A 26,661-nucleotide genomic window follows, 5' to 3' on the forward strand; every position below is an offset into this window, starting at 1 on the left:
TAGAAACCTATGGTGAACCATTGGTTCAAGTTTTGAATGAATGGTTTTTACTTATGGTAAATTGATAAACCATTGGTGATTAAACAACCATTATGTTTACTGTATGGTGAATGTAGGAACCATTGGTAATTTAAAAACCATTGAGTTAATACTAATGGTGAGCTTATAAACCTATGGTAAACCATAAGTATTACGAAAAAACCTATGGTATTATTGAAAACCAATGGTATTTTTTCACATGGGTGGTCTGACTAAAAGTCTCGTTGGTATTTGTTTTGTAGAATTTCTACATTTTCTCAAACTCGATTCTGTCTAACCTAGTAACCATTCTACCCAATTGCTTATTTATCGTAAGTTTTATTGATTGATTGATTCGTGCATTTATTTATTTGTGCATTTGTATAATTAATTATGCCCATTATTTTATTTCAAATTTGTCTCGATTTTGTCATATTCGCCTTTTGTATTTGATGTGCGATTTTTGTAATGTTGATATTCGCCTTTTGTATTTGATGTGCGATTTTGCAATGTATTTTTCTCGCATTTGCGATTTGTTCATTATTTTAATTTTATCGATTCATTTCATTTGCCGATGTCAGCTATTACGTTTGTACGTTCATTTTACTTGATTTTAATTTTTAACATTAATTTTATTCGATCGAATTTTGTAATTATTTTTATCAGATTTGCCTAATTTATGGGGGTGTATGTTGGGACTTGGGTTCTCTGTAAATTGGCAACACTGCTCTTTACTTTGTAATATTATTTTATCTTGTTATTCGGTACCGAAATAAATTTAATCGTATTAATTATTACCGTTGAACGGAAATCACCTGTGTCTCTTATTTCGTCACTATTCTCTCTCTCTCTCGTAACAAAAGTTATTTCTTATTTCTTTTATTAAATTTTAGCAATTTGTAAAGGTCCCTTTTTTCATATGCCAATGGCCAAATGACAATGATACAAAACGGCGAAGTTGAAAACAAAAAGTTCCCTTCTCATGATGTATTCAATAGGGCGGATCGAAAAAAACGTAGGTCTCAGAATTTTCTGAAATTCACATATGTGGTTCCTGAACGAGAAATCGCTCAACACACGAAACGATAACTCTGACTACTCAAAACAATATCGACGAATTACTCAAAATAACAAAAACATCTTTCGAAAATTTAAAAATAAAAATATTTATTTTTAAATACAGGTCGTTGACCCGAAGGTAACAACAACAAAACTTTACAGAGCTTTAAGCTCGACAATATAACTTTCCTTCAAGACAATTAACAGAATAATAACGAGTCGGATATACGTACATGACGATTTTAACTTTTTAACATACACAAAAAAACAATAGCCAACAATTACGCGATTTTACGAAAAGAGGATAAAATCCACACGGCTCGCAACCAACGATATTTATATTACGGGTAAACAGAATTTCATACTCGCGAAAACGAATTTTTATTTTGTATTTAAATAAAATAAAAAGTTATCGATTACTATCGATACCGTTACCATTACAAGACCAATTTTGCCAACAGTTCCTTTTGAGTTGAAACCACCCCAAAAAAATTTTAGCCCCCTGCCGCACCATGGGGCTGAGCCACGTGGCCTCAAAGTGGGGCCATTTTGGCTAAAAATTCACGTTTTTCAGGTTTAAACCCTATTGACAATTTTACTAGCAGAATGCTAGGATTAGTAGCACCCACCTAGCATGAGTAGCAGGAAACTAGCATGATACTAGTGTTATGCTAGCGTGAAATGAACTAGCACAACATGCTAGCAAAATGCCAGCTTATTACTAGCACGATACAAACTAGCAAGATGTATGCTAGCAATGAGCTAGCTGCACACTAGCAACATAATTACCGAATGAAGCTAGCATTTCCCGCTAGCAAAATGCTATCATATATCTAGTATGAGATGAGCTAGCACAATGCATGCTAGCAATATGCTAGTTAAACCCTTGCCCCTTAATTACAAAGTGACGCTAGCAGTTCATACTAGCATGATGCTATCATATTGCTAGCATGGGGTGAGCTAGCAAAATGTATGTGAGCAATGTGCGAGTTAAACCCTCGCCTCATAATTACCTAGTATAATGCCAGTTGTCCCTGCTAGCATGATGCTATCATATTGCTAATGTGAAATTATCTAGCAAAATGTACGCTAGGGATATGCTAGTTAAAACCGAGCACCATAATTATCGAGTGATCCCAGCAGTTCCTGCTAGCAAAATTCTACCATAATACTAGCCTGAGATGAGCTAGCACAATGCATGCTAGCAATATGCTAGTTATATCCTAGCGTCATAATTACCGAGCAATGCTGGCAGTTTCTCCTAGCATAAAGCTACCATGTTGCTAGCATGATATGAGCTCGTAAAAAGTACACTAGCCATACACTAATGAATCCTAGCAGAATAATTATCTCATTGACAATTTTACTAGCAGAATGCTAGCATTAGTAGCAGAATACTAGCACGGTGCTAGCATGGTATCAACTAGCAGATTACCAGTTAGAATGGTGTTAGCACTTTGCCAGCAGACATTTTATTGGAAAATTCATCCTAGCATAGAACTGGTATGGTGCTAGCATAAGGTGAACTAGCAGAAGGCAGGCCAGCAGTTTAACCACTGAGTAAAGCTAGCAGTCACTACTAGCATATTGCTAGTGCATTGCTAGCACCCTGGAATGGTGCTAGCATGAGGTGAACTAGCAAAAGGCATGCTAGCAATCTGCTAGTTACATGCTAGAAAGACAATCACTGATAAACTTGCACTACTCTACTGCTAGCGCTATTCTAACCTTGGTAAAGCTAGCAGTCAAAGTACTAGCATTGTGCTGGATTTTTGTTAAAAGACTTCTTATCCAGGTGCTAGCAGTCAAGTGCTAGCATAATGCTAGCAAATTGCTAGCATTGTTCTTGATCATGATACATTTAACTTCTCTTATAGATGAAGTATGTAGTCAAGTCGAATATAAGCTCAATATAGTTTCTTGTTTAAATTAAGGAGAGTGAAGTTGGCAAACTAATCATTCAGTTTATCATGCTAGCACCAGTAGCACCATTTTGAACACCTGCACTAGCATATCTACTAGCAAACTGATGCTAGTATAATGCTAGTCCCCCTGTTAGAATAATGCCAATTGCATGCCAGCATATGCTAGAAATATGCTAGCATGACTATGCTAGCATCATTGGCACCATTTTGAACACCTGTACTAGCATATCTGCTAGCAAATCGTCGCTAGCATAATGCTAGAAAAATACTGCTAGCGTGGTGCTAGTACAATTTTCCTAGCATTGTGCTGGCAACAGTTTGCTAGCAGATATGCTAGGAAAGGTGTTCAAAATGGTGCCACCGGTGCTAGCATGGTCATGCTAGCACTGTTGCTAGCATTCTGCCACTTGAAATTGTCAATAGGGAAGCTCCAAAATCGATTTTTAAAATTTACAGGTAGCACTCAATTTGTAGAGTTTGAGATGCTGAATCTCCCTGTGGAGTTCATTTTTTGTTTCGGTGGTCGCTTACGTCCGCGCAAGTTCGTTGAAAGTATGAAAATTACTGATTTTAAGGTGTCAGGAAAACATTTCCGCGAATTTATGCCCAAATGGTGTTTTGTAGGGGGACATATCGATGTGGTAAGTTGTATATGTAGTCGAGGGGTTAAATTTAGAATCATCAATATGCCCTCAGATCGCTGATAGGGTACATGATTCAACTTTTGTACAACATTTTAGGATTTGATAAATTTGAAAATTTCATCAGATTGCTTCTACCTAACTATTTTTTTTCGAATGTTTTCAAAAAAATTTTCATTTCATTTTTCAAACATTCGATTTTGAATGAGATATGTATCTTGGAAATACGCAAAACCTTTTTATGAAAAAAATGTGATAAGACAATCAAAAAACGACTAAAATTTGAGAAAATGTCTCATTCGCGTAAAATTTTGCACTGACTGCTTGGTTTATTGAAAAGTACCTAGCAAGAATTAATCGGAAATTCTCAAAATTGAATGATGACTTGTCAAAACTGCAGAAAGTGTCATGAAAATTGTCAAAATTGAGCCAAAAAAAAACAGATTTTTTTTTCAAAATTCAAAGTACAAATTACCCTAAAAAAGTTGGGAAAAAAACTCAAAGACCACAAAAATCCTTTTTCGATTCCACTTTAGGCATCAAATTGATGCTTCTCAATTTTTTTCGATTTTTGTCGTTTTTTGATGGTCTATCATTTTTTCATATTTTTGAATTAGGTAAGTATTTTCACATTTTTCAAAAAATGTTTTGTGTACTTCCAAGATACATATCTCATTCAAAATTGAATGTTTGAAAAATGAAATGAAAATTTTTTTGAAAACATTCGAAAAAAATAGGTAGAAGCAATCTGATGAAATTTTCAAATTTATCAAATCCTAAAATGTTGTACAAAAGTTAAATCGTGTACCCTATCAGCGATCTGAGGGCATATTGATGATTCTAAATTCAACCCCTTGACTACATATACAACTTACTACATCGATATGTCCCCCTACAAAACACCATTTGGGCATAAATTCGCGGAAACGTTTTCCTGACACCTTAAAATCAGCAATTTTCATACTTTCAACGAATTTGCGCGGACGTAAGCGACCACCGAAACAAAAAATGAACTCCACAGGGAGATTCAGCATCTCAAACTCTACAAATTGAGTGCTACCCGTAAATTTTAAAAATCGATTTTGGAGCTTTAAACCTGAAAAACGTGAATTTTCAGCCAAAATGGCCCCACTTTGAGGCCACGTGGCTCAGCCCCATGGTGCCGCGGGGGGCTAAAAAATTTTTTGGGGTGGTTTCAACTCAAAAGGAACCACATACGTGAATTTCAGAAAATTCTGAGACCTACGTTTTTTTTCGACCCGCCCTATTATTCAACCAGGGAGTAAAAGTGATTTTCGACGAATTTTGAGGTTTATTTCTAGGGCTAGGATTTTTAAGCGCTATCAAACACGTTTTAAGCGCTATAAAAAAGCAAGAAAAATGTAAGAAAAAAGCAAAAACAAGCGCTATCAAATCCTATCATGTTACGTATCAAAATGAAGGTTTTTTCAAACCGAGCAAGATACCTCCTTTAAATATGTGTACAACTTGAACCAAAATGAACTAAAAGACGAAAAGAAGAAAAAAAAGGAGAAAAACTGAAACTAAAAATTCAATAAAAAATAAAATAAAATAAAAATTGAAAAATGAAAACTGAATCTGTTATTTTTCAGTTTTTCCTTCCTTGTTTTTTTGAACTCATCTTTTTTTAAGAACTATTTTTTTTCAAAAATGTGCAAAAAGTTGATAAATTTTTGTATTTTTGGAACTAATTTCTTCATTTTACCAATTTTTACCAAAAAAAAAGCGCTAACGACGAAAAAAAGCCCCAAAAAAGCAAAATTTCAGCCTTTTTGCCCAAAATAAGCATTTTGAAGCATTTACACCCAAAAAAAGCAAAAAAAAGCACTATCAACTTTCACTATTCGCCTCAGAATGGAATGAAACGCAAAGAAAATATATTTATGCCGTATAGGGTGTTGCTACAAAAAAAAAGCATTATCATAAAAATCCTAGCCCTATTTATTTCCCTCGTTTTGCTCGGACAATTCACAATACACCTCAAAATTCGTTGAAAATCACTTTTACTCACTAGTTGAGTTGAATAAATTATGATTTCTCATGAAAAAAACACAAAACGCAATCGCAAAAACTATCTTGGATCAGCGGACCCGCTGGTCCCTTGTTGATGATAAATGATAATACTATGATTAAATCTTATTATTCCACAGTCCACACTGTTTGTTGATTTGGCTTCCTGTTCTCTTGAGGAAGATAGATATTTTGTTTTAATGTATCAACAAGTACCTTAATCCAATATGATGATGTGATGACACCACAAAATTATCTAATATCAGTAAGTACTTAGTTGGTAGTTAGGTAGTTATTAATTTCTTTCAAGCAGTTTCCGAAAATAAAAAGCAACACACTGATAATCATTTGAGCATTATATAAGTGCAGTAATTGTTGATAATTACTACCTAGGTATAAAAATTAATTTGAAAATAGGCATTTACCTACTATTTTACTTATCAACTGCTTCACAATTGAATTTGATTAGATTTAAAACAGAAAAACACGTGATAGAATCATAAAATGTAAAAATTATCCCATTTCTTATCAATAGTTGATGTCACAAACTAGTACAAATTGTCGAAATAATTAGTCCAAGTGAATGTCACAAACTAGTACAGAATGTCGAAAAACTAGCAATTTGGTGTCACCAACTAGTGCATTTGCACTTTTTTCAAAATAATTGAAATTATTAAAAAAACGAAAAAGAAATTAGATCTTTCAATGGTTAATTGTGAAACTAGATAGAATACTCTATCTAATACAACTTCAGTAATTAAGATAGGTTCACTCTATCAAAAGTAACGGCCAATTGAAGTCAGGTTTTTCCTTAACTTGTCGCAAACTAGTGCACCTCCCCTACCAACATTTTAAAAAAAAATATGCAGAAAAATGAAGAAAATTGTGTAAAAATGCGGAAATACGCACAAAAAATGCTGAAAATGTGACGTTTTATGCATTTATGACCAAAATATGCAAAATATATGCAACAACAAAATTATATATGCGCAATACTTAATGTTTGCAGGATAAAAACATGCGATTTCGTTTTTTAATTCAATGTGCGTTTGCGATGTATGCCCTAAAAATTCTAGTGATGGGATATTATTGATATTTCGGGATATCTGCACTCAGTGTGTCTCAGTATGTTATAATTCCAGTTCAACTCTTGTGTATGTAATATACTATTTCCCAATAGTTGTTGGGATGCATTAAAAAAGTAGGGGGAATAACTAGGAAAAGTGAATTTTTCTGGAGAACAGGACAGGATGAGGAACAGCAATTTTCATTTTGCTTCCCCTAAAAAGGTGCAAAAATGGGAAATTTGTATTATAGCTCTTGTCCACTTTTGTCAGTTCAGTTAGTTCAGTATATGTTGTTGAAAGTTTTGGGTGATTCAAAGGTCGGTATCCTTCACCTTATTACAATTGAGGAGCTCATTGCAAAATTAGCCCTTGACATTTTTCCCCTAAAAACCTGTGCAACTTCCAAGCTCTCCCTTGAGCGTACCCATGAATGTAGACTCTATATCGCCATTCCTCACTGGGCTACTCGAGGTAGACCAACTTGATGGTTATTTTATCATCGCAATATGATCTCCGCACTTGGCTACAGGTGCAAGGGAGTGCAAGGTTCTAAGAGGCAAACTGACAAGGACTACTTTTGCAAATGAGCTCTTCAATTTTCTGAGACTTTTTGTTAAAAATGTAGGTATAAGTTACTTAAATTCAGGGTGGTTGGCAGTGTTGGCCACGAAACAAAAACGTTTCGTTCCATTTCGTATCGTTCTCTGAGCTAAAGTTCTCCTTTCTCCTGTTTCGTTATGTATCCATAAAAGTTATTTCGTGTCATTTTGTTTCGTTTCACTTCAAAAAGGCAAAAAGTGAAAATAGTGGACATGTTTTGATTGATTTTGAGGATTATACTTTACATCTGCCTTCTCCATTATCAATCAAGTTAAATCAAATCAAATTTCAGAAGTTTTCATTTTTTATCAACAAATACCTACCTACGGAAGAGAAAAGCTCTAGATGGGTAAGGTTTAACAAAATTTGTCCGAAATTTGCAAAAAAAAAAAAAAAAAAACTTGCCATGAAAAGCCAAAAAATTTTAAGAAACTGAAACACTTTCGAAAATCATTCGTTTCGTTATTTTTGTTGCGTTTCATTCAATGTTTTTATTCGTTTTGTATCTGGTTTTGTTTCCAGAGGAAAAAGAAATCGTCCTTCCCGTATGGAAAAAAACCATGGTTGACTAAAGTCAACTATAGTTACTATGGAAATTTTCATGGTCAACTATAGTTACCATGATAAATTTTTGTAGTCAACGTAGTAAATTATAGTCAACTATAGTAACTTTGAAAATTTTCATAGTGAACAATGCTAACTATAAAAATTTTTGTAGTAAACTATGATAACTATGAAAATTTTCGTAGTCAACTAATATAATAACTACCTATAAACCAAAAATTTCGCAAAAATTTTATAAAAATCACATTGAAAATCACTAAAAAAAAAAAAATTCAAAGAGAAACATGTTTTTCACGACCCTCTTCATTTAACAGGCCGGAACCGCTAAATCTGGCAACAATGTTATCAGGCCCAAATCACGCCAAAGATAACATGCGTTTAAATGGGCCTGATACAATTTTAAACTGTTTTTCGTTAAATAATATTTTTAACAGCGTTTTTATGAAAATTTTGTTGTATAAGATCGAAAGAGGATAACATTTGCAATCGAATGGTATACTTATTGTTGAATTTTAGTCAATTTTACTATTAATCAACTCGGAATATGTGTAAAATGATTGTTGGGTGTCCTCTTATTATCACTAATTGCACCGAATATTTTCATTCAAATTATATAAAACTAATATATCATTGGAAAGAGGATAAAAAACGCTACATTTTGAACAATACGAGTTTCAAATAATCTGTCATAGTTTTGAGAAAATCTTCGATTGAAAATTTGAATTCAATTATTTCAAATACTGTAACAAGTGACTCAACACTTATAGTGCTCAAAAGGTAGCATTTTTTATGCTCTTTCCAACGATGTATAGATTTGTATAATTTACATGAAAATAATTGCTACAATCAGTGATAATAGAGGACCTTCAACAATTGTTGTACACATTTTCCCTACTTATAAGCTTACTTACGAAGCAAAATTCATAAGTAGATATACCATTCGATAGAATAATTAATTTTCTTTCGGCCATGCTAAAGAAAATTTTAGTAAAATGTACCCCATAAAAAGAAATTAACGAAAAAAGTCAAAAATGTACATTTCGCCATAACAACAATGCGTTATCTGGGCCTGATAATCGTAAAAATGCGGCGTTGCCGTTAGCAGCGGTTCCGGCCTGGTCCTGTGTTTTTTATTTTGATGACATGAGAATATGACGCAATTTATGGGGAAAAAATCAATTAACACACATTTTATGATTTTATATCCAAATTCAGATCGTTTTTTGTGTATTTTTAAAGGACTTTGCACCAAATTTTGAAGATGAAAATGAAAGTATTAAAAATTTTCAGCGGGTATTTCGGCAAAAAAGAAATTAATTTTTTAAAAAATCATCACACTTAATTATAAAAAAATTTTAGCTTAGTTTTTTTTATTCACAATACCCAAATAAATGAAGAGTGATATTCCAAAACTCGCTTTGTCCATTTTTATCGAAGTGCGTTTTTTAGCAGTACCTGGTAGATGAAGTATTAACTCACATTCCTACATCATGAACCTACCAAAATGAGGTGTTGAACTCACCTAAATAGCCAATTCAATAAAAAATTTTTAAAAAGTAATGTTCCAAAATGCGGTTTGTCCATTTTTATAATTTTTTTCAGCAGTATTTAGTGGATGAAGTGTATACCTACACTCCTACACCATAAATCCACCCAAATAAAGTGCTAAACTCGCCTAAAAAGCCAATTTACCCGTTTAAAGGGAAACTGTTTTTCCTCTCTCCTGAAAAGTTGTGAAAATGGACAAAGCTAGTTTTAGGATATCACTCTTCAAATCATTTATTAATTTATCTAAAAATATTCATCATTGCTGTTCAAAATAATGTTTATCGATTTTCAAAAATACCTATATGTTGTAACATTAAAAAAAAAAAAAAAAGTTGAAAAATTTATAAGTCCAGACCTAGAAATATCTACTTAATAAATTGAAGTGGTGTTTTCTTTGTAACGCAATCACTGCAAAACTGCTGGACGGAAAATTTTGAAAAAATACTCAAATACTTAATAAATTGAAGTGGTGTTTTCTTTGTAACGCAATCACTGCAAAACTGCTGGACGGAAAATTTTAAAAAAATACTCAAAATGTTCAGCGTGATGTGTAGATGGTTGTACTGAAATTTTTTTCGCGATTAGACGCCTGAAAAAGCTGCAATTAAGCTTTAACGTTTTGATGACGTCACAAATATCTTTGAGCTTTCATTTCGCTTCCAAATATTACCGATTTGCTAAGCATTTTACAAATCACTACAAATCATCAAAATAGTAAACTGAGCTTAAAATATACCACGGTTGAACATTTCTACTTCTGAAGTACCTCTACCTACCTAATCGAATTAAAATTGTAATTTTTTCAAAATAAAATGTATGCCGAATCCTGCTCTCATTTTGTTATAACTGGAAAAACGTAGGTATTCCAGCAGATGAAAACTTTTCCAAATTCTCAAAAAGGCATTGTCTGGGAAGGGGGGTGGGTGGAATCAACCAAAAATTTGTCGATTAACATTAGAATAAATAGGAAAATGAAATTTGGAAATTTTAATTTTGATAATGGAAAGAACAATGTTTTTGTTATGGAATTTAATTTTTTTGGCTTGAAAATTTCAAAATTTAAGTGATTCATCTCATGTACCTATAGGAAGATGGAATTTGGGAATTTTAATTTTGATAATGGAAAGAACAATGTTTTTGTTATGGGAAGAATTTCATATTATTTTTGGCTTGAAAATTTCAAAATTTAAGTGATTCATTGTAGAAATTTCAGTTCTAAAAAACGAAAGCAAAAAGACCCAAACAAAGTGAGGGTAAATGCTCTTAGAATTGTAAAAAAAAAATTCTATGTGAGAAGTTTATTTACCTATTTTCTTGAATTTGAATAAATTAATAGATTTTTAGAAAGTGATTTTGAAAAAAAAAAAACGAACAGGCCTGAGCCAAAAATGTGCTTTAAGTTCAAAAAAAGTCGGCAATTTAATCCCTTTATTAAGACTAAAAATTTGATGCATCTATGTGGGTAATTAGGTTACATTCATATTAGCCTATTATGACTTAGATATAAATAAAAAAAATACTTTTCATTTTGTAAATAAAAATATAATAATCAAACAAATTGAGCCATGAATAGCGAGGGCAAAAGCTTTTGAAAATTTTCATTTTGATGGTTGAGATTGAGAGCAGAACGATGTTTTTTTTATGGGAAAAATTGTATGTACTTTTTGACTTGAAAATTTAAAAATTTGACTGATTTTTTGTAGAAATTTCAGTTTTAAAAAACATAAGCAAAAAGACCCAATCAAATTTAGGGCAAAAGCTCTCAAAATTTTGTATTTTGAGAAGTAAAAAACATTTTTTTTTCTGGTAAATAAATCCCTTTATTGAGACTAAAAATTTACAAAACTTAACGAATTTGTCAGGTTTGGCAAAATGTTTTCAAGATTTAAAAAATTTGGCAAGGGAGGTCTACCTGATCAATAACTTTCCCTATAGTTTCGTGTATGTCGACCTTGAAGGACCAAAAAGTAACTAGAAGCTTCAAAACGAGTTGAAAGCACTTGCACTAGATTTCACAGGGCATTAAAATCAGTTTGCAGATTGAATGTTGGCTTTCTAAACCCATTCGATGAAATTTTGTTTAAAATTTCAAAAATCAGCTGAAGGATCTAAAAAAAATCGATGGAGGCTACAAAATGACTTGAACCCACTGATTGGAAAGATGAGTAAATTGATAAAATGTTTTGAATACGATTCAGAGTCTGATTCTGAATCCGATTCAAAATTGATTCGCGATTCATTTCTGCGATTCGAATCGCACAAATTCTAATTTTGATCATAGACTCAAGTTGGAAGGTAGATATACGAACATATGACACTGGACTTTGGATTTTCAAAAATGTCATCCGGAATTCGAGAACTTAGGATGAAATCTCAAATTTTACCATGTAGCCAAAAAATGACAAAAATGTCAAAAATTATCAATTTTTTATAATTTCTCAACAACTACCAGTATGGTATTTTGCGAGATTTTCTTTCCTTATTAGCCTATATACCTACTAGATAAATATGTACTTAGTATCTTCATAAAAATTTGAAGGTTACTTCAGTACGTACACGTATTAAATTCTGTTCCCTGCCCGAAGGGCAGGTAATTTTGCTTGCAGAATATATGCACAAATAAACCCTATCCACATATGCAACGAGTTGGCCGCAGTGCTGCCAGGCGTGCTGATTTATCAGCAAATGTGATGATTTCAAAGTCACATCAGCACCTGTGCTGTTTTTCAGTGCTGATACGTGACATTTGCTGATTTTGTGCTGATTTTTCACCAAAAAGTGAAAATTCCTATAATTTTGGTCAAATTTCATTAAAATTTCATCAATTTTAGCACTTCATTCACATATTTTGAGAAATTTGAACGATTTTTCACAAAATTTTGTCATTTTTTACTAAATTATTTACTTTTTAAAAATAATTTTCATTGATTTTTTTTTGAGTAATTTTCGACACTTCTTTGTGCGTTTTAGATAAATTTCAAAATTCATTATTTTTTGATAGGTAATTTTTATAATTTTAATGCTTTTTTGAGTGTACTTATCATTCTAAACTGTTTAAAATAATTTTTCAAGCAATAGAAATTAATAGAGATGTGAAAATCCTTCAAAATGATACCCATATTGCATTATGTGCTGACAAGTGCTGATTTTTTTATTAAAAATTGCTGATAAATGGCTTTATCAATCTGGCAGCACTGGTTGGCCGAGTGGATTAGGTGGATGGAACCTAGGCACGCTTGTAACGTGACACAAGGGTCCAGGGATCGAGCCCCGCCAGGGCTGAAAACTTTTTGAAATTTTTTTTACATTTTTTGAAAATTTTATCACCTTACGATGCCTGAAAATACACAATTTATCAGTGGACAATCCATTATCAGTGTTTTTACACAATTTTTTACCTAAAATTTTGGTACTACACTATACTATACTATACTATGATATACTATAGTAACTATAGTCGCGAAAATACTATAGTTGATTATAGCTGTTTTTTATCATAGTCAACCATGGTTTTTTCCCGTACGGGTTAGGTTTCATTTTCACTACCCTGCTCAAATTACTGGTAACTCAATTCGACATTAACGACAACTATCCATCACTGCCGGTTCAGTTTCGACTTCAGTTATGTTTCAATTTTCACTTTTTACTTTTCTTCTTTTTTCAGTTTTTTTGTTTAGTTCCCCCCTACCCCCTGAGTATTGGTTGTGAGTTTCCACTTTTCCTCTCAATTCGTCTCATTAGAAAAAAAAAATTGAAAAACCAAAGGATTTTCGGAAGCTATAAAAGCTAGCCGTTAGAAAGCTTTACGAATTTGAAAAGCCTAAAGCCAAAGTTCTATAAATTTTTTAGAAGCTAAAAGCTAAAGTCAAAAGTTTCATCTTTCAGCTTTCCATCCCTGCTGAAAATTCGCCTCGAAATTAACCTCCATTTACAACTGCAGTATTACGACAATGGAGGAAATCTCCATCGAAGAAGAATCTATAGCAGTTTGATGGCTGCAGAAACCCCTCAGAAGACAGTTACAGAACGGAGATGAAAAACATCAAAAAGATTCGGACCGGGCACTCACGAAGAGTGCGGTAGTGTGCCCATAGTTCCAACTTCTTCAGAGGGGGTGTTTGGTTCGAATAGTTCTATTTAGTTTTAACTTTTAATCGTAGTTTTTAGTTCCGTGTATTCCGTTTGGAACGCTAGTTTAGCTCCCAACTTCCCAACCCTTAGTCTAGTTCCTATCTGATAAACCTGTTCATTTGGCTTTCTACCCTAAACCCTCCCTTATTTTTTTTTGGTATGAATGATTTTTTCCTTTAAATTTACGAAAGTAGTCTCTTCCAAATTAAAATCCCCTTTTTGTTTACAATATTTTAATACAGTCCGCTATCAGTTAAATTTCGTAATATGTGATTTTTTAAATGTTGAAAATTTAAATAAATATTATTAGAAATAGATGCCGAGTTAATTTCCGCGAGAACAGGGGGCTTTAGGCAATAATAATCGTAAAAATAATATACATCGAATTAATTTTTCAGTTTTTTAACCCTTGAAATTAATGCTTTTGTAAACGCTGACAAGAAAAGCCCCGACTGCTCACTAGCGCCCTCTTTGTGAATGCCCGGTCCGAATGACCAAAGATACGAACCATTTACGCAATTCTTCTACTCAAGATGCTGGGGGGGGGGTGTCAAAAATTTTGATAGGTCTCGACGTTTTCAGCTCTAACTAGACGATTCTCGGTATGCCAGATCTTATATCTATAAATAGGTGAACTGAGTACTTTTCACCTCCTGTTGGTATAACACAAGGCGTTTTCATCTCAGGTATTTAGAATAATTTTAGGAGTGTATTCTTTTCAAAATTAGGCTTCTCATGCAAAAATTAGTACGGGCACATCGAGAAGGGATAAGTTTTATTCGGAGGTGAAAAAAAATACTTTTTTCATTGTTTGAAACTACTAGTGGCGATTTTGATGATGACATGATTGCACTAAAATGTATATCCGTATATGTATAAGGTCATTTTTGCCTCCACACAAAAATTGGTATTTAGATGTTTTAGACTCCATAGATCACTATTTTGAGGATATACCCGGCGCGACATAATGTCCTTAGTTTTTTTCTAGTGTGCTTAGTTTTTGAATTTTTCTCAAAAAACAAAAAACTAAAAACTAAAATTTAATAATAAGTATGTGCAAATTCATTTTTCTGAAAAGTGATAGATTTTTAAAAAATTTTCCATTTGGTACAAACCAATAAAACATACACTTCTCATTTCTATCTTTCAAACGCCAATAAACACCTTTTACTCATGTTCTCATACATGTTAATTAGGCTATGTCCTCATTTGAAAATTGAGTCAAAAGTGAATCTGTATAAACAGCAATCTCACGTCCCTGCTCAAACTTTGCCAGGAGACCACCCCCCCACACCTCGCAGATTCATGGCACCTCATAGCAAAGTCACGTCCTAATAAGGTTACGAGTTTGTCAAAACGTTATTGTGAAGTTCAACTTCTCTATTTTCTCTAATAAATCAAAATTTTCCACTTAAATTTTTTTTGTATTCGCTTCTTTTAAAATGTTTATTCCCCCCCCCCCCCAAATAATAAGTCCATTTTTTTGAAGATGTAAAAATAATTGGCCCTGAACCCAGGCTACAACTTTTTACTAAACTGAAATTTTTAAGCAGATTTTGTAATGGATAGTGTTTGGATGTAGGTGGAAATTATACAAAAAAGTATAATATAATATAATAATATTGTATATTTGAGATACATGCGGCAGCAATGCTGCCATTATATCACGTTGAGCATTACATAATTGAAAACTGTAAAAATTTTTGATTACCTACTTATCTACGTATAAGATACAATTTTCAGATTTAAATAAAATAAAAGACATGATTAAAACATAAAAAGATGAAGATTTGAAACTATACATACAAAATCAAAATTCAAGCAATTATTCATCAGAGTAGCTGAGATATTCCTCCAGGGTGTAAAAAGCACTATTGATCAGCCATTCTTTGAGAGCAATTTTAAATGGATAATATTATTATCTGATGGTTTTTAGAACATATTTTTAATTTTTACTTGTTGAATAAACCCTTATTCACTTACTTTTTGAACGCGCCTAGTAGGTATTTTTTATGTCGAATGCTATTGTCTAACTTTTGAATTACCTACCTACATTTTTTTTTCTGTTTACTCAAGTAAGCGAACTGTGTATCTATGTAATTTTGAGTGTTATTGTTTTTGTTTTATTACGTGTTTCAAAAGCTTAACCTAATTTACGTGCTTATTTAATATAATTTTTGTTGTAAGCCATTGGTAGGTACATAGGTACTTACCTATGTACATTATGAGATTTCATTACATTATTATAATAATGCTGCTTATATATGTAGCTCAGTTTTTGACATTATGAATGTATGTACCTAAGTATACATTTTTTAAAAAAAATGATTTAATATCATGATCATTTGTTCTTGTGTTGAAATTGTTGGCACTAAAACGTATTTTTCAATGTTGTTTATCTTTATTTTGTAAAATGAAGTTTCACCAATTAGGAGAAAATCAGTTTTTCAGTAATGAATAAGTAATTATAAATTTCTAAATCTGGAAATAATTAAACATGGATTCTGATTAAATGGACAACTATGGACCTTAGCTGATGCTGATTGGCCATTGGTTTTCAAAATTAAGCAGTATTTCTATTTCCGAAATGCGCCATCATTAATACACCAATTTGGTTCTTTTCTTCACAGTTGTAATTTCACAAAACCATTGATAAAATTTTTTAAAAATTGATGTCACAAAAACCAAATTCTTGAATTGAAATTGACGTTGTTCTACTTTGCGAACTACAAACTTTTCAAAGCTTTTGCCCTCGCTTCGCTCGGGGCAATTTGATTCACGTTGCCCAAATGTCATATATTCATACACATTTTTTAGCTCAAAATTTTCATGAAATACTAAAAAAAAAAAATTATTGCAATTTTTTTTTCTCGCAAAATTTTAACTCACTTTGATAGGTCGCACGGTCACGTTGTCGAAATCTATACTATAAAGCTGCAAAAAAAATAAATACTGTAAACTGGGGTAACATTGAAGGACTTTTCAGAATTTTTTATGCTTAGAGGTATGAATGGTGGAGGTAGGGGAAATGTGTGTGGTATTTTTGATAAAGCTATGTCAGCACTACTGTTATCGTATACGTAGTTTTTAGTTCTATTTTCGTTCGTTCTAAATAGGTATCATATTTTTAATCGGAAATATTCGTCTATATTCGTGTAGTTATCTGAGCCGATAGAGGCGATCGCGTTTTCGTTTCATTAACTACGTATTATTATGTACGTATATGCGAATGTAGCTCGATGCATTCTCGGTATGCGCGTAAGCGCTTTAAGTTTATTTTTTTTACTTTGTTACCATTTTTTTCCGTGTAATAAAGATTTTTTTGTACAGTTTTTTAAATATGATCGGTTTTTTATCGTGTGAAGGAAACAATGGTCCTCCGAGCCGGATATAATTACCAAAAGTAATTATGTTTTTTCGATCGTTTTCGTAATGTTGGAAGTTCGTTCAGAAAGTTTTCGGTATAAGGTTTGAAACAGTTCACTCGCTCGTAAGGTATTTGTTTCGTTTTCGTAAGTTTAAAGTGATTCGTGCACCATGTCTGAACTTGGTGAAGATTTAGAGAAGTTGAAACGTGAAAAACGTTGCCTACTCCATTCGATGCGGTCTGATAAAGCGACGATTATTTCATTACTCGAGCAAACGGTATCTAATGATGTAATCAACGCGATTTGGGCGAATTTGGAGTCTTGGTCAAGCTGTATCGAAACGTTGCAGAAAGTAGACGATGCATTGATGGAATTTATCGATTATTCGAAAGGTAATGGCGATAAGGAAGAAGAGAAGATCTTGAAAGATTATAACGATTTTCGTAAAGATTTGATACTTTATAAAGGTAAATTTAAAACAGTTAAAGATACCTTGACACCGGTAGAATCGCCAAGACGAGGTAGAGCTTCGATGATGAATTCTACGTTTTTTGAAGCGCAATTGACCAATCCTGTCATAAGATTGCAAGACATTCCCGTGCCTGATTTCGACGGTACGATTGAAAGTTATCCAGATTGGTTCGCTGAATTCGAAAATATCGTTGATAAAAACGAAGATTTGAATGATTTCCAAAAGATGTATCTGTTGCGTCGATGTCTTACTGGTAAGGCGAAAAAGTACCTGATCGATTTTGGTACAAAGGGTGAATATTATTTGACGGCGATGGAATTTATTCACAAAAAGTTCAACAATCGGCGTCGTATTATTGCGGAACATTTTCATCAGCTGTATCATTTGCCTGTAATGAAAAGCTCAAATATGCGAGATACGCTCGATGACGTTCAACGAATTATTCGTGGTTTGAATGTATGCGGGATTCAGACTCAAGCTTTTTCCCCATTTATAACGTATATTGTGTCGCTGAAAATTCCTGAGAAGCTTCGGATTGAGTGGGAAAGCTCTCAACACGATTTTTCCTGTTACCCTCCGTTCGAAACAATGTACTCGTTTTTGATCGATAAGTGTTTTGCATATGAAACTGGTCCCAATCGAGACAAGGAGAAAGATTCGTCGAATGAATCTAAGGTTGCTACTGGTTCGTCGGTCAAAGGAAAACAGTCAGGTTCGAAACCATCGTCAGTTCCGGAAAAGAAGTCGTTTGCTGGTACTAAGGGTCAAGGACCACCGCCAAAAACGTCGAGTTCTCCGCCATCGTCGTTTCCGCCAATCGTCTGTGTTGGATGCGGCGAGCAACATTATCTCGATATGTGTAAGTCATTTTTGAACAAATCGATCAACGATCGTTTCGACTTTGTAAAAAGTAATCGTTTATGTTTACGGTGCCTTAAAACAGGCCATAATGTCGCTATGTGTAATCGTAATATCAAATGTAATTTGTGTAGCGGTAATCATCATAGATTGTTGCATAGGGAAACGGTTCGTTCAAATGTTTGAAATGAAGGAGCTGGTATGGATGGTTCTGGTAATGGTACGAGTACTGGTAATGCGAGTGGATCTACCGGCAGTGCTAATAGTGGTACGAGTGGACAGAGTAATAGCGGTTCGACTGCTACGTCTAGTTTAGGTAGCGTTTGTGCCTTAGGTTCGTCAAAGTCAGTATTTTTAGCCACTGCGGTAGTGAAAGTGCAAGGAGTAAATTGTACCGAAATGGGTAGAATTTTTCTAGATCAAGGGTCAGAAATGACGTTAATTACGCGTGAGTTCTGTGAACGAGCTAAATTGAAAATGGAAAGAAGTGAATCACCTACGATGTTAGTTGGTATTACGAATGATACGGTTCAACTCAACTATTGTGTTTCTTGTGTATTGCGTTCACGGTATTCGAATTTTAGTATTGCGATTAAGGCCGAAGTTGTTGAAAAAATTCCCTATGCGGTAAATAAGTCGAATGTGAAAAGCGTGATTGAGGGTTTTTCGTTGCAATTCGGAGAATCGACAGATCTTCCTTACAGTTCGGTTGATATTTTATTAGGCAGCGAGTACGCTGAGTTTGTTTTGAAGGATAAACGTCATTTTGTTGATGGTTTAGTTTTCAGAGAATCGTATTTTGGATATGTGATTTCGGGATCTGCTGAAAGGTGTTCGTTTTTCGGTCAAAAATTGTCTTTTTGCGGTATGTCGAATTTAGAGCTTTCTGAGCAGTTTCGCAAGTTCGTTGAAGTGGAAGAGATCCCTGATCCAAAAAAGGAAAAGATTGTAGAGCATGAATTGATCGATAAACATTTCGAAAGTACCTACTCGATTGATCAAGAAACCGGTAAATTTGTTGTTAGATTGCCCTTGAAGGAAAGTGTTAAAGTTTTGAATGGATCGTTCGGTAAAGTGTGTGCGATGTTGAAAAAATCGGAGATTCGTCGATCTGACGTTGTACAGAAGGCGTATGAAACGATTTTTGATGAATATTTATCATTGAAGCATATGACGAAATTGAGCGGTGAGCCTGATTTGAAAGCTTACTACATGCCACACCATGTTGTATCGAAAGGGGAAGACTCTCATCGGATTGTTTTTAACGCATCGTTTACGGATAATTCAGGTACTTCGTTGAATTCTCATTTTTTGGTAGGTCCGAAAGTTCAACCGGATTTGGCGGTAAATTTGATTCGTTTTCGTAGACATTTGATCGGTTTTGTGTGTGATATTTTTCGGATGTACCGTGATATTTTAATCCACCCTGATGATCGCATTTTTCAGCGTATTGTTTTCCGATTCAATTTTAATGATGAAATAGAAGTGTTCGAGCTGAATACTTTGGCGAATGGTATAGGACCAGCGTCGTATATCGCGCCAAAGTGTTTAGAAAAGGTCCCATCGTTTATTAAGGATTCGGATAAAATGGTTAGCGATATTATTATGCGAGATTTTTATATGGATAATTTGGCTACTGGTACAGATTCGGTTGAGGGTGCTATCGTTATTAGTCGTCGAGTTCATGAAGTTTTAATGAAGTACGGTTTTCCACTTCGGAAATATCAGTCGAATTCGCCTGAATTTTTAGCTAAAATTTCGAGTGAATTAATCGATACTGTGAAAGTTTGTAATGGTAAGAAATTTGTTACGTTATTGGGTTTATTGTGGTATTTAGATCTTGATGAAATTGGTGTCGATATTCGTGAGGAGGTGCTACCTTCCATTGTGACAAAAAGAGTAATGTTGTCCATAATTTCTAAAACGTTCGATATTTTGGGAATTCTAACACCGGTTATGATTCGTGCTAAGCTTTTGCTCCAAGACCTGTGGAAAGAAGGTAGACTCTGGGATGAAGAAATTTCTGTTGAATTGAAGGAAGAGTTCGCTCAATTTTTATCTGATCTATTGCTTTTACGTTCGTACTCGATACCTAGATGTTATTTTCGTAATTGTGCAATTGTGAAGGTACAATTGATAGGATATTGTGACGCGTCGGTAAGAGCTGCGTGTGCCGTTGTTTATGTACGATCAATCGATCCCGAAGGTATTATTAGGGTCAATTTTGTCTGTTCGAAATCCAGATTAGCGCCTCCCAAGGGAGCAGTTATTCACCGAATGGAGTTAATTGCAGCAGTTTTATTGGCCAAATTGATTAAATTTGTAAGTTTAGAATTATGTATCGAAGAAATTTTCTGTTTTTCGGATTCTCAGGTGGTTCTGAGTTGGATTAAAATTGATCCGGTAAAATTGAAGCAATTTGTTTCTAACCGAGTGTCAGTTATTAAATCGTTAGTTGATAAAAGTCGTTGGTTTTATGTTGAAGGTTTGAAAAATCCTGCAGATTTGGGAACACGTGGTATAACGGCATCAAAGTTTTTGTCATTGGAATGTTGGTTGAAAGGAGCGAATTTTTTGCATGAAAATGAATCGTTTGAGCAGTATGTTTCAGTTGAATTCCATTTGGTCGAAAAAATTCCTGAAATGAAGTTAGAGAATGTGTGTAATGTAATCGCAATCGTAAATCATCCGGTTTTATCTATTTTGAATTATAAGTCTTCGTTTTATTTGTCAGTTTCGATTGTTGCGTGGTGGATACGGTATGTGAGAATTTTAAGAGAAAGATGTTCGAGACGGAAATTAGGAGTGTGGAATAAAAGTTTGCCATCGAACGATGTTGAAAGGAAAGAAGCGATGAAAAAATTAGACAGGTTGACGAATGAAGAAAGAGATGCGGCCTATACGCAAATAATTCGAGTAACACAGTACGCTGGTTTTATGCAAGAGCAAGAATCGTTGTTGAAAGGTAAACCGGTAGAGAAGAAAAGTAAGTTGTATGCGTGTACAGTAAAGTTGGATCCGAATGGAATAATAAGAGCGACAGGTCGAACTGTGAATGCTAGTTTTGAATATGATACGAAGTATCCTATCGTTTTGCCGGTTGATTCACGCTTTCTCGAACTGTACATTCTATTTGTTCATGATAGGTTTCATCATGCCAATATTTCGTTTATATTGAATTTCATAAGAGCAAAGTTTTGGATTGTAGGAAATTTATTATCTCGAATTAAATTCTTGATACATCGTTGCGTCATTTGCGTGCGTGAAAATGGCAAGTGTCAAGTTCAATTGATGGGTGATTTACCCGCGGAAAGAATTACGGTTACAAGACCTTTTTCGTATGTTGGAATTGATTTGACAGGCGCTTTGTCTTTGAAATGTACGAATCATAGATCTGTGAAAAGTTACAAGGTTTATTTGGTCTTCTTCAATTGTATGACTACTAGGGCTATTCATATCGAAATTGTTGCGGATTTAACAACTGAAGAATTTTTGAATTCTCTTGTGAGATTTACGAGTCGTAGAGGTTTGCCTTGTAAAATTTTCAGTGATAATGCGACCAATTTCGTAGGTGCGTTGAACGTTTTGAATTGTAGTAAATTTTCGAAATTCTTACACGAAAATAGAATCGAATGGAAAACCATCGCGCCTCGAAGTCCGCATCAAGGTGGTATTTGGGAGGCGGCGGTGAAAGCGGGTAAAGCTTCGTTGTATCGTGCTATAGGTAATCAAAGGTTGACGTTATTGGAGTTGCATACCGTTTCTACGAAGGTAGAGGCTATTTTAAATGCGCGTCCTTTAGCGTATCGTCGTAATAATTCGTTTGTTGAACCGATTACCCCCGGTCATTTTCTGATTGGTAGCGCAATGTTTGAATTACCTATTGATGAAAACGCTTCAGGCGTTAGAATTAAAGAACGATATTTTTTATGGCGTAGAATCGTGAATTCCTTTTGGAATACGTGGAAACACGATTATTTTAATCAGTTGAGGAATCGGACTAAGTGGAAAGGCGAAATACGGAATTTGAGAGTCGGTGAAGTTGTTATTGTGTCTGTGAAAAACCAAAGTTACTTTTCTTGGCCTTTGGCTATTATCGAAGAGGTTTTTCCTGATGATAGAGGTTTAGTGCGGAATGTGAATATTCGTTTAGCGGATGGCGAAATTCGTCGCTCTTCCGTTCAAAATCTAGTAGCTCTACCAATAGAAAACAAGGAATGATTTTTCTTTGAATTTTTCTTGTGTTGCCTGCTAGATTCCCGATTTTGTCTCGTAATATTGGGTGTTTGTTCGTGTTAGCACGCCTTATATTTTTTTCTCGGATATGTCATTTTTTTTTTTTTTTGAATACGATGTAATTAGATTTAGAATCGGTCGATAGTGTATTTTTGTTATCATTTAATTCGCGAAAGTGTAATCGAAGAAGTAATATTGTAATTTTTGTTTTTTTTGGTGTTTTTAGTTTTTTTTGGAAAAAGGGATTGTGAACCCCTTTTTGGGGGGGAGTTTGTTATCGTATACGTAGTTTTTAGTTCTATTTTCGTTCGTTCTAAATAGGTATCATATTTTTAATCGGAAATATTCGTCTATATTCGTGTAGTTATCTGAGCCGATAGAGGCGATCGCGTTTTCGTTTCATTAACTACGTATTATTATGTACGTATATGCGAATGTAGCTCGATGCATTCTCGGTATGCGCGTAAGCGCTTTAAGTTTATTTTTTTTACTTTGTTACCATTTTTTTCCGTGTAATAAAGATTTTTTTGTACAGTTTTTTAAATATGATCGGTTTTTTATCGTGTGAAGGAAACAACTACGTTTTGACGGTTACAGAAGTTGCCTACCTTTTTCCTGTCAAGCGCAAGTGCCAAAAGAAGTTCCCTTCAAAGTTACCCAGCGTTTGCGGTAACTTTGAAGGCCCCTTGAAATGTGCTTTGCTCAAGGTCAAAAATTATCAAAAACATGAATATTCACTTTTTGGTCACTTTATACGCGTCAAGCACCTACAAAATGATCCATATTCACAATTGAATTTACAAAAGAATGCCCCAAAAAGATAATTTGACATTTTTCTACTTTTCACTCGTTTTTCATGCATTTTGACCAATTTGACCGAATTTCATGTTTTTTCAATGATTTTAGAGCTGTTTATCAAGTTTTCACATCATTTTTAACAAGTTTTCAAGCATTTTCATGCATTTTTGGCTAATTGTACTGAAATTTTACCCTGTGGGCACATTTGGCACTTTAGTGCCAGTATTTGACATTGCGTCAAAGTGAGACTGAGACGCCATGCCAATTTCCAGTGCCAGTGTCACAGTGTCAGAGTGCCAGTGTCAATGCCACTGGCACCGAGAACTGATACAATGCGTCAAAGTGAGACTGGGACACATTGTCAATTTACTAATGTCAGTGCCACAGTGTCAGAGTGCCAGTGCCAGTGCCGGTGCGGAAAAATTTTGAGAGAGTTATGTAATTTTCATCTTTTTCTATCATTTTCGATCATTCTCTGAACAGTGTTGTCTTGGTAGAGGGCTACGAGAAAAATTTCGTTTTCACCATAGCACCACTTACTCAAAATTTTTCCAGCACCACTGCTCCTAAAAACTTTTTTTTTACATATTGAGTTTTTTTTTTCAAAAATCAGAGATTTTTTCAAGAAGAACAAAAAAAAGATTTTTTAAAATAACAAGCAAGTAAGCACGAGAATTCCAAATTTTTTGTAAATTTTTTTTTTATTTTTTGAAAAGAAAGTAATTACCTATTACGCAATGAAGAAATTTTAAAACTTTTATTTCTCATTAGTGATGTTCTTTCTGATATAATATTGGTCACGAAAAAAAATTTGTAAGATTTTGAGAAAATTCAGCGGAGACCTCCATTTTAAGTTGAAATTTGCTTAGAAAAACTTTTAGTTTTGGAGGTGCCTCTGAAGAAGGATATTGGTGCTCAAAGAGGGAGAATTTTCAAAAAAATCTTATGTTTTCCACTCTGGCCCCTAACCCAACCTGTTTTAGGAAAAATAGTCCGGTTTCAAACGATAGTATTTGGGATTCTGAGTCGATCTAGGCAATTTATTTCTTCTGAGCGATTAAAAATTTGCAAAAAAAAACCGCTAGGTACTTATAATATCGCCAACTTCGAAAAACATTTCAAAAAAACAGCTGATTTCCTATCAATTTTTTTATATTTTTTGAAATTGGCAATAGCTATGGCTAAAAAAATTGGCATCACTATGCATTTCGAAATATTTCCCCAGTTTCAGGCATAATGCCTTTCAATGTTGTATTGACATACCTACCTTAATTAATGCGAAATATTGGCGAAGAAAAAATTTTCAAAATACGAATTTACCCAAAAATATATTTGAAAATTTCCAATCGCCCTATGGAACACTAAAAGTGCTAATGGATTTTAAAGGCTATGGCCTAGATCGACGCAAAATCTTAAATACTTATCTTTTAGAACTGGGTAATTTTCTCCAAAACCACTCACCAGTCTCATTCAGCAGACCAAAAAAAAAATGTACCTATCAACAAACTCAATTTCAAAATTTTCATGCATAAATTTTTTAAACCTAATTTTAAATCAAAATTCAATTTTAAAAAAATTGAAAATTTTGTGATTTTTTTAATTTTTAGTGTTTAAGCAAAGTTTTATAAAACCAAAAAAAAATTGTTCTTTGTTTTGTTTTTTTAATTAGAAACTTAGTAAAAATTGTAGGTACAACAATAATAACAATGGTACCGATTTACGAGTGTAAGAACTTGAAAGGTAAATTCCAGTGCCAACATTTTACACTCGAGTGCCGTCGCCTGACACTCTAGTATCACGATATGACACTGAGTGCCAGTGCCAGTGTCAGAATATGACACTCAGTGCCCGTGCCCCGTGCCTGACACTCCAGTGTCACGATATGACACTGAGTGCCAGTGCCAGTGTCAAAATATGACACTCAGTGCCAAAATCTGACACCGAGTGCCAAAATGTGACACTTATTTTGGCACTTTTACGCTGGCATTGCGTCCTGAGTGCCAAACGTGCCCACAGGGTATGATTTTTTTAAAGCCTTCAAAGTTACCCCAGTTTGAATATTATTTTTTTACTCCCCAGGGAAGAACTTTGGCTCATGAACAAATGCGCTAATTTATAGTCGGGAGGTGTACCAACACACCTATGACGTCACTTGATTGATTATTTGAAAATTCAAAATTTCAGACACCAAGCTTTTCACATTAATTAAAATTGATAAAAACACCACTTTTTTTCACTTGCTTTTTTACTGATGTTGGAACCACCAGTTGAAAATGATAAAATTGGAAAAATAACTGCCAAAGTGTACCTACTCTATCCATTCCCAGGGTCGGAATTGCTCCATACTTCATAGTTCCACCGCCATGGAGCATAACATGATGGAAAACCGCACCCTTCAATGTTACCCCAGGTTACAGTACCTGAAAAATCAGAAAAAAATACCCAGCCCGATCTATGGCACCTAGAAAGCTATTTTTTTTTAAATCGACAGCTTAACTTCTCTAGAATATAGGAAAAATACTCGGGGGCAAAAATTTTGGAATTAGAGGGCCCAAATTTTGGGTTGAAATTGGCGGTTTTTGCCGTTTTTTCGATTATTCTCAATGAATGTTAATATGATGTTAACGAAAAGCCTACTCTTTTTTGTTTTTGTCCACCAAAAAAGCCAGCCCTTTTCGGTTTCTAGAGCACTTTTTCGTGTTTGGACTGCAGACTAATACAGTTCTCGATAAAATTACATTAGAAAAATTTGTTATTAGAGAAAATGCGTTAGGGAAAACGTTGTACAATCAATGTGACCTTTACACGACACCCTTCCGACTTTTCTTTCTCTTCCGGCTACACAGTTTCCGAGGGAATTGGGGAATAACGAAAGAAATTCCAGCACAAACAATAGAAAAGCAGCAGGCAATTCGGGGTTAATTTAAAACAGACTACACTTATAATCCCAATTGGAAGAAACACGAAAAAAGGTACGAAATGCGTTGGCTGGGTTGGAATTACAATAAAGGCTGGAGAATAAATTGGAATCGAAACATCAACGAGATTAATATTAACAATTCGTACGCTCGATTAAATAAGTACACATTGTATTGCATTTGTTACCACGAAGCTCGTTTCAACTCGATAAATACAGATTTAATTATAAAATTATTTTTCAAATTACGATTGAGTGAAGCATACCTACGTAGTATAGATAACTATAGGCAGAGGTACGGGGTTCGCAGAAATATCGATTAGCTACTTACCCCTGAAAATAGTCCAGTAAAATTGGCATCGAATAGGCAAAATTGAGGCGGAACGCTGATTTTTGGTATACTGCAGGTTCATTTTGATGTCTCTAAA

The 26,661-nt window shown here is 34.0% G+C and overlaps 1 protein-coding gene across 1 annotated transcript in view; it reads left to right on the top strand.

Moving 5' to 3' along the window:
- The window catches only part of LOC135845613 (probable G-protein coupled receptor CG31760), a 425,069-nt gene extending 409,147 nt beyond the window's left edge, over positions 1 to 15,922 (top strand). Inside the window, exon 13 of the mRNA XM_065364298.1 lies at positions 13,339 to 15,922. Coding sequence (XP_065220370.1) covers positions 13,339 to 13,374 — 36 coding nt within the window. The 3' untranslated portion in view covers positions 13,375 to 15,922. The remainder of the gene's footprint in view (positions 1 to 13,338) is intronic.
- Positions 15,923 to 26,661: the final 10,739 nt, after the last annotated feature.

The sequence above is a fragment of the Planococcus citri genome, chromosome 4 (genome assembly GCF_950023065.1).
Source record: "Planococcus citri chromosome 4, ihPlaCitr1.1, whole genome shotgun sequence".
In the NCBI taxonomy this organism is placed as follows: domain Eukaryota; kingdom Metazoa; phylum Arthropoda; class Insecta; order Hemiptera; family Pseudococcidae; genus Planococcus; species Planococcus citri.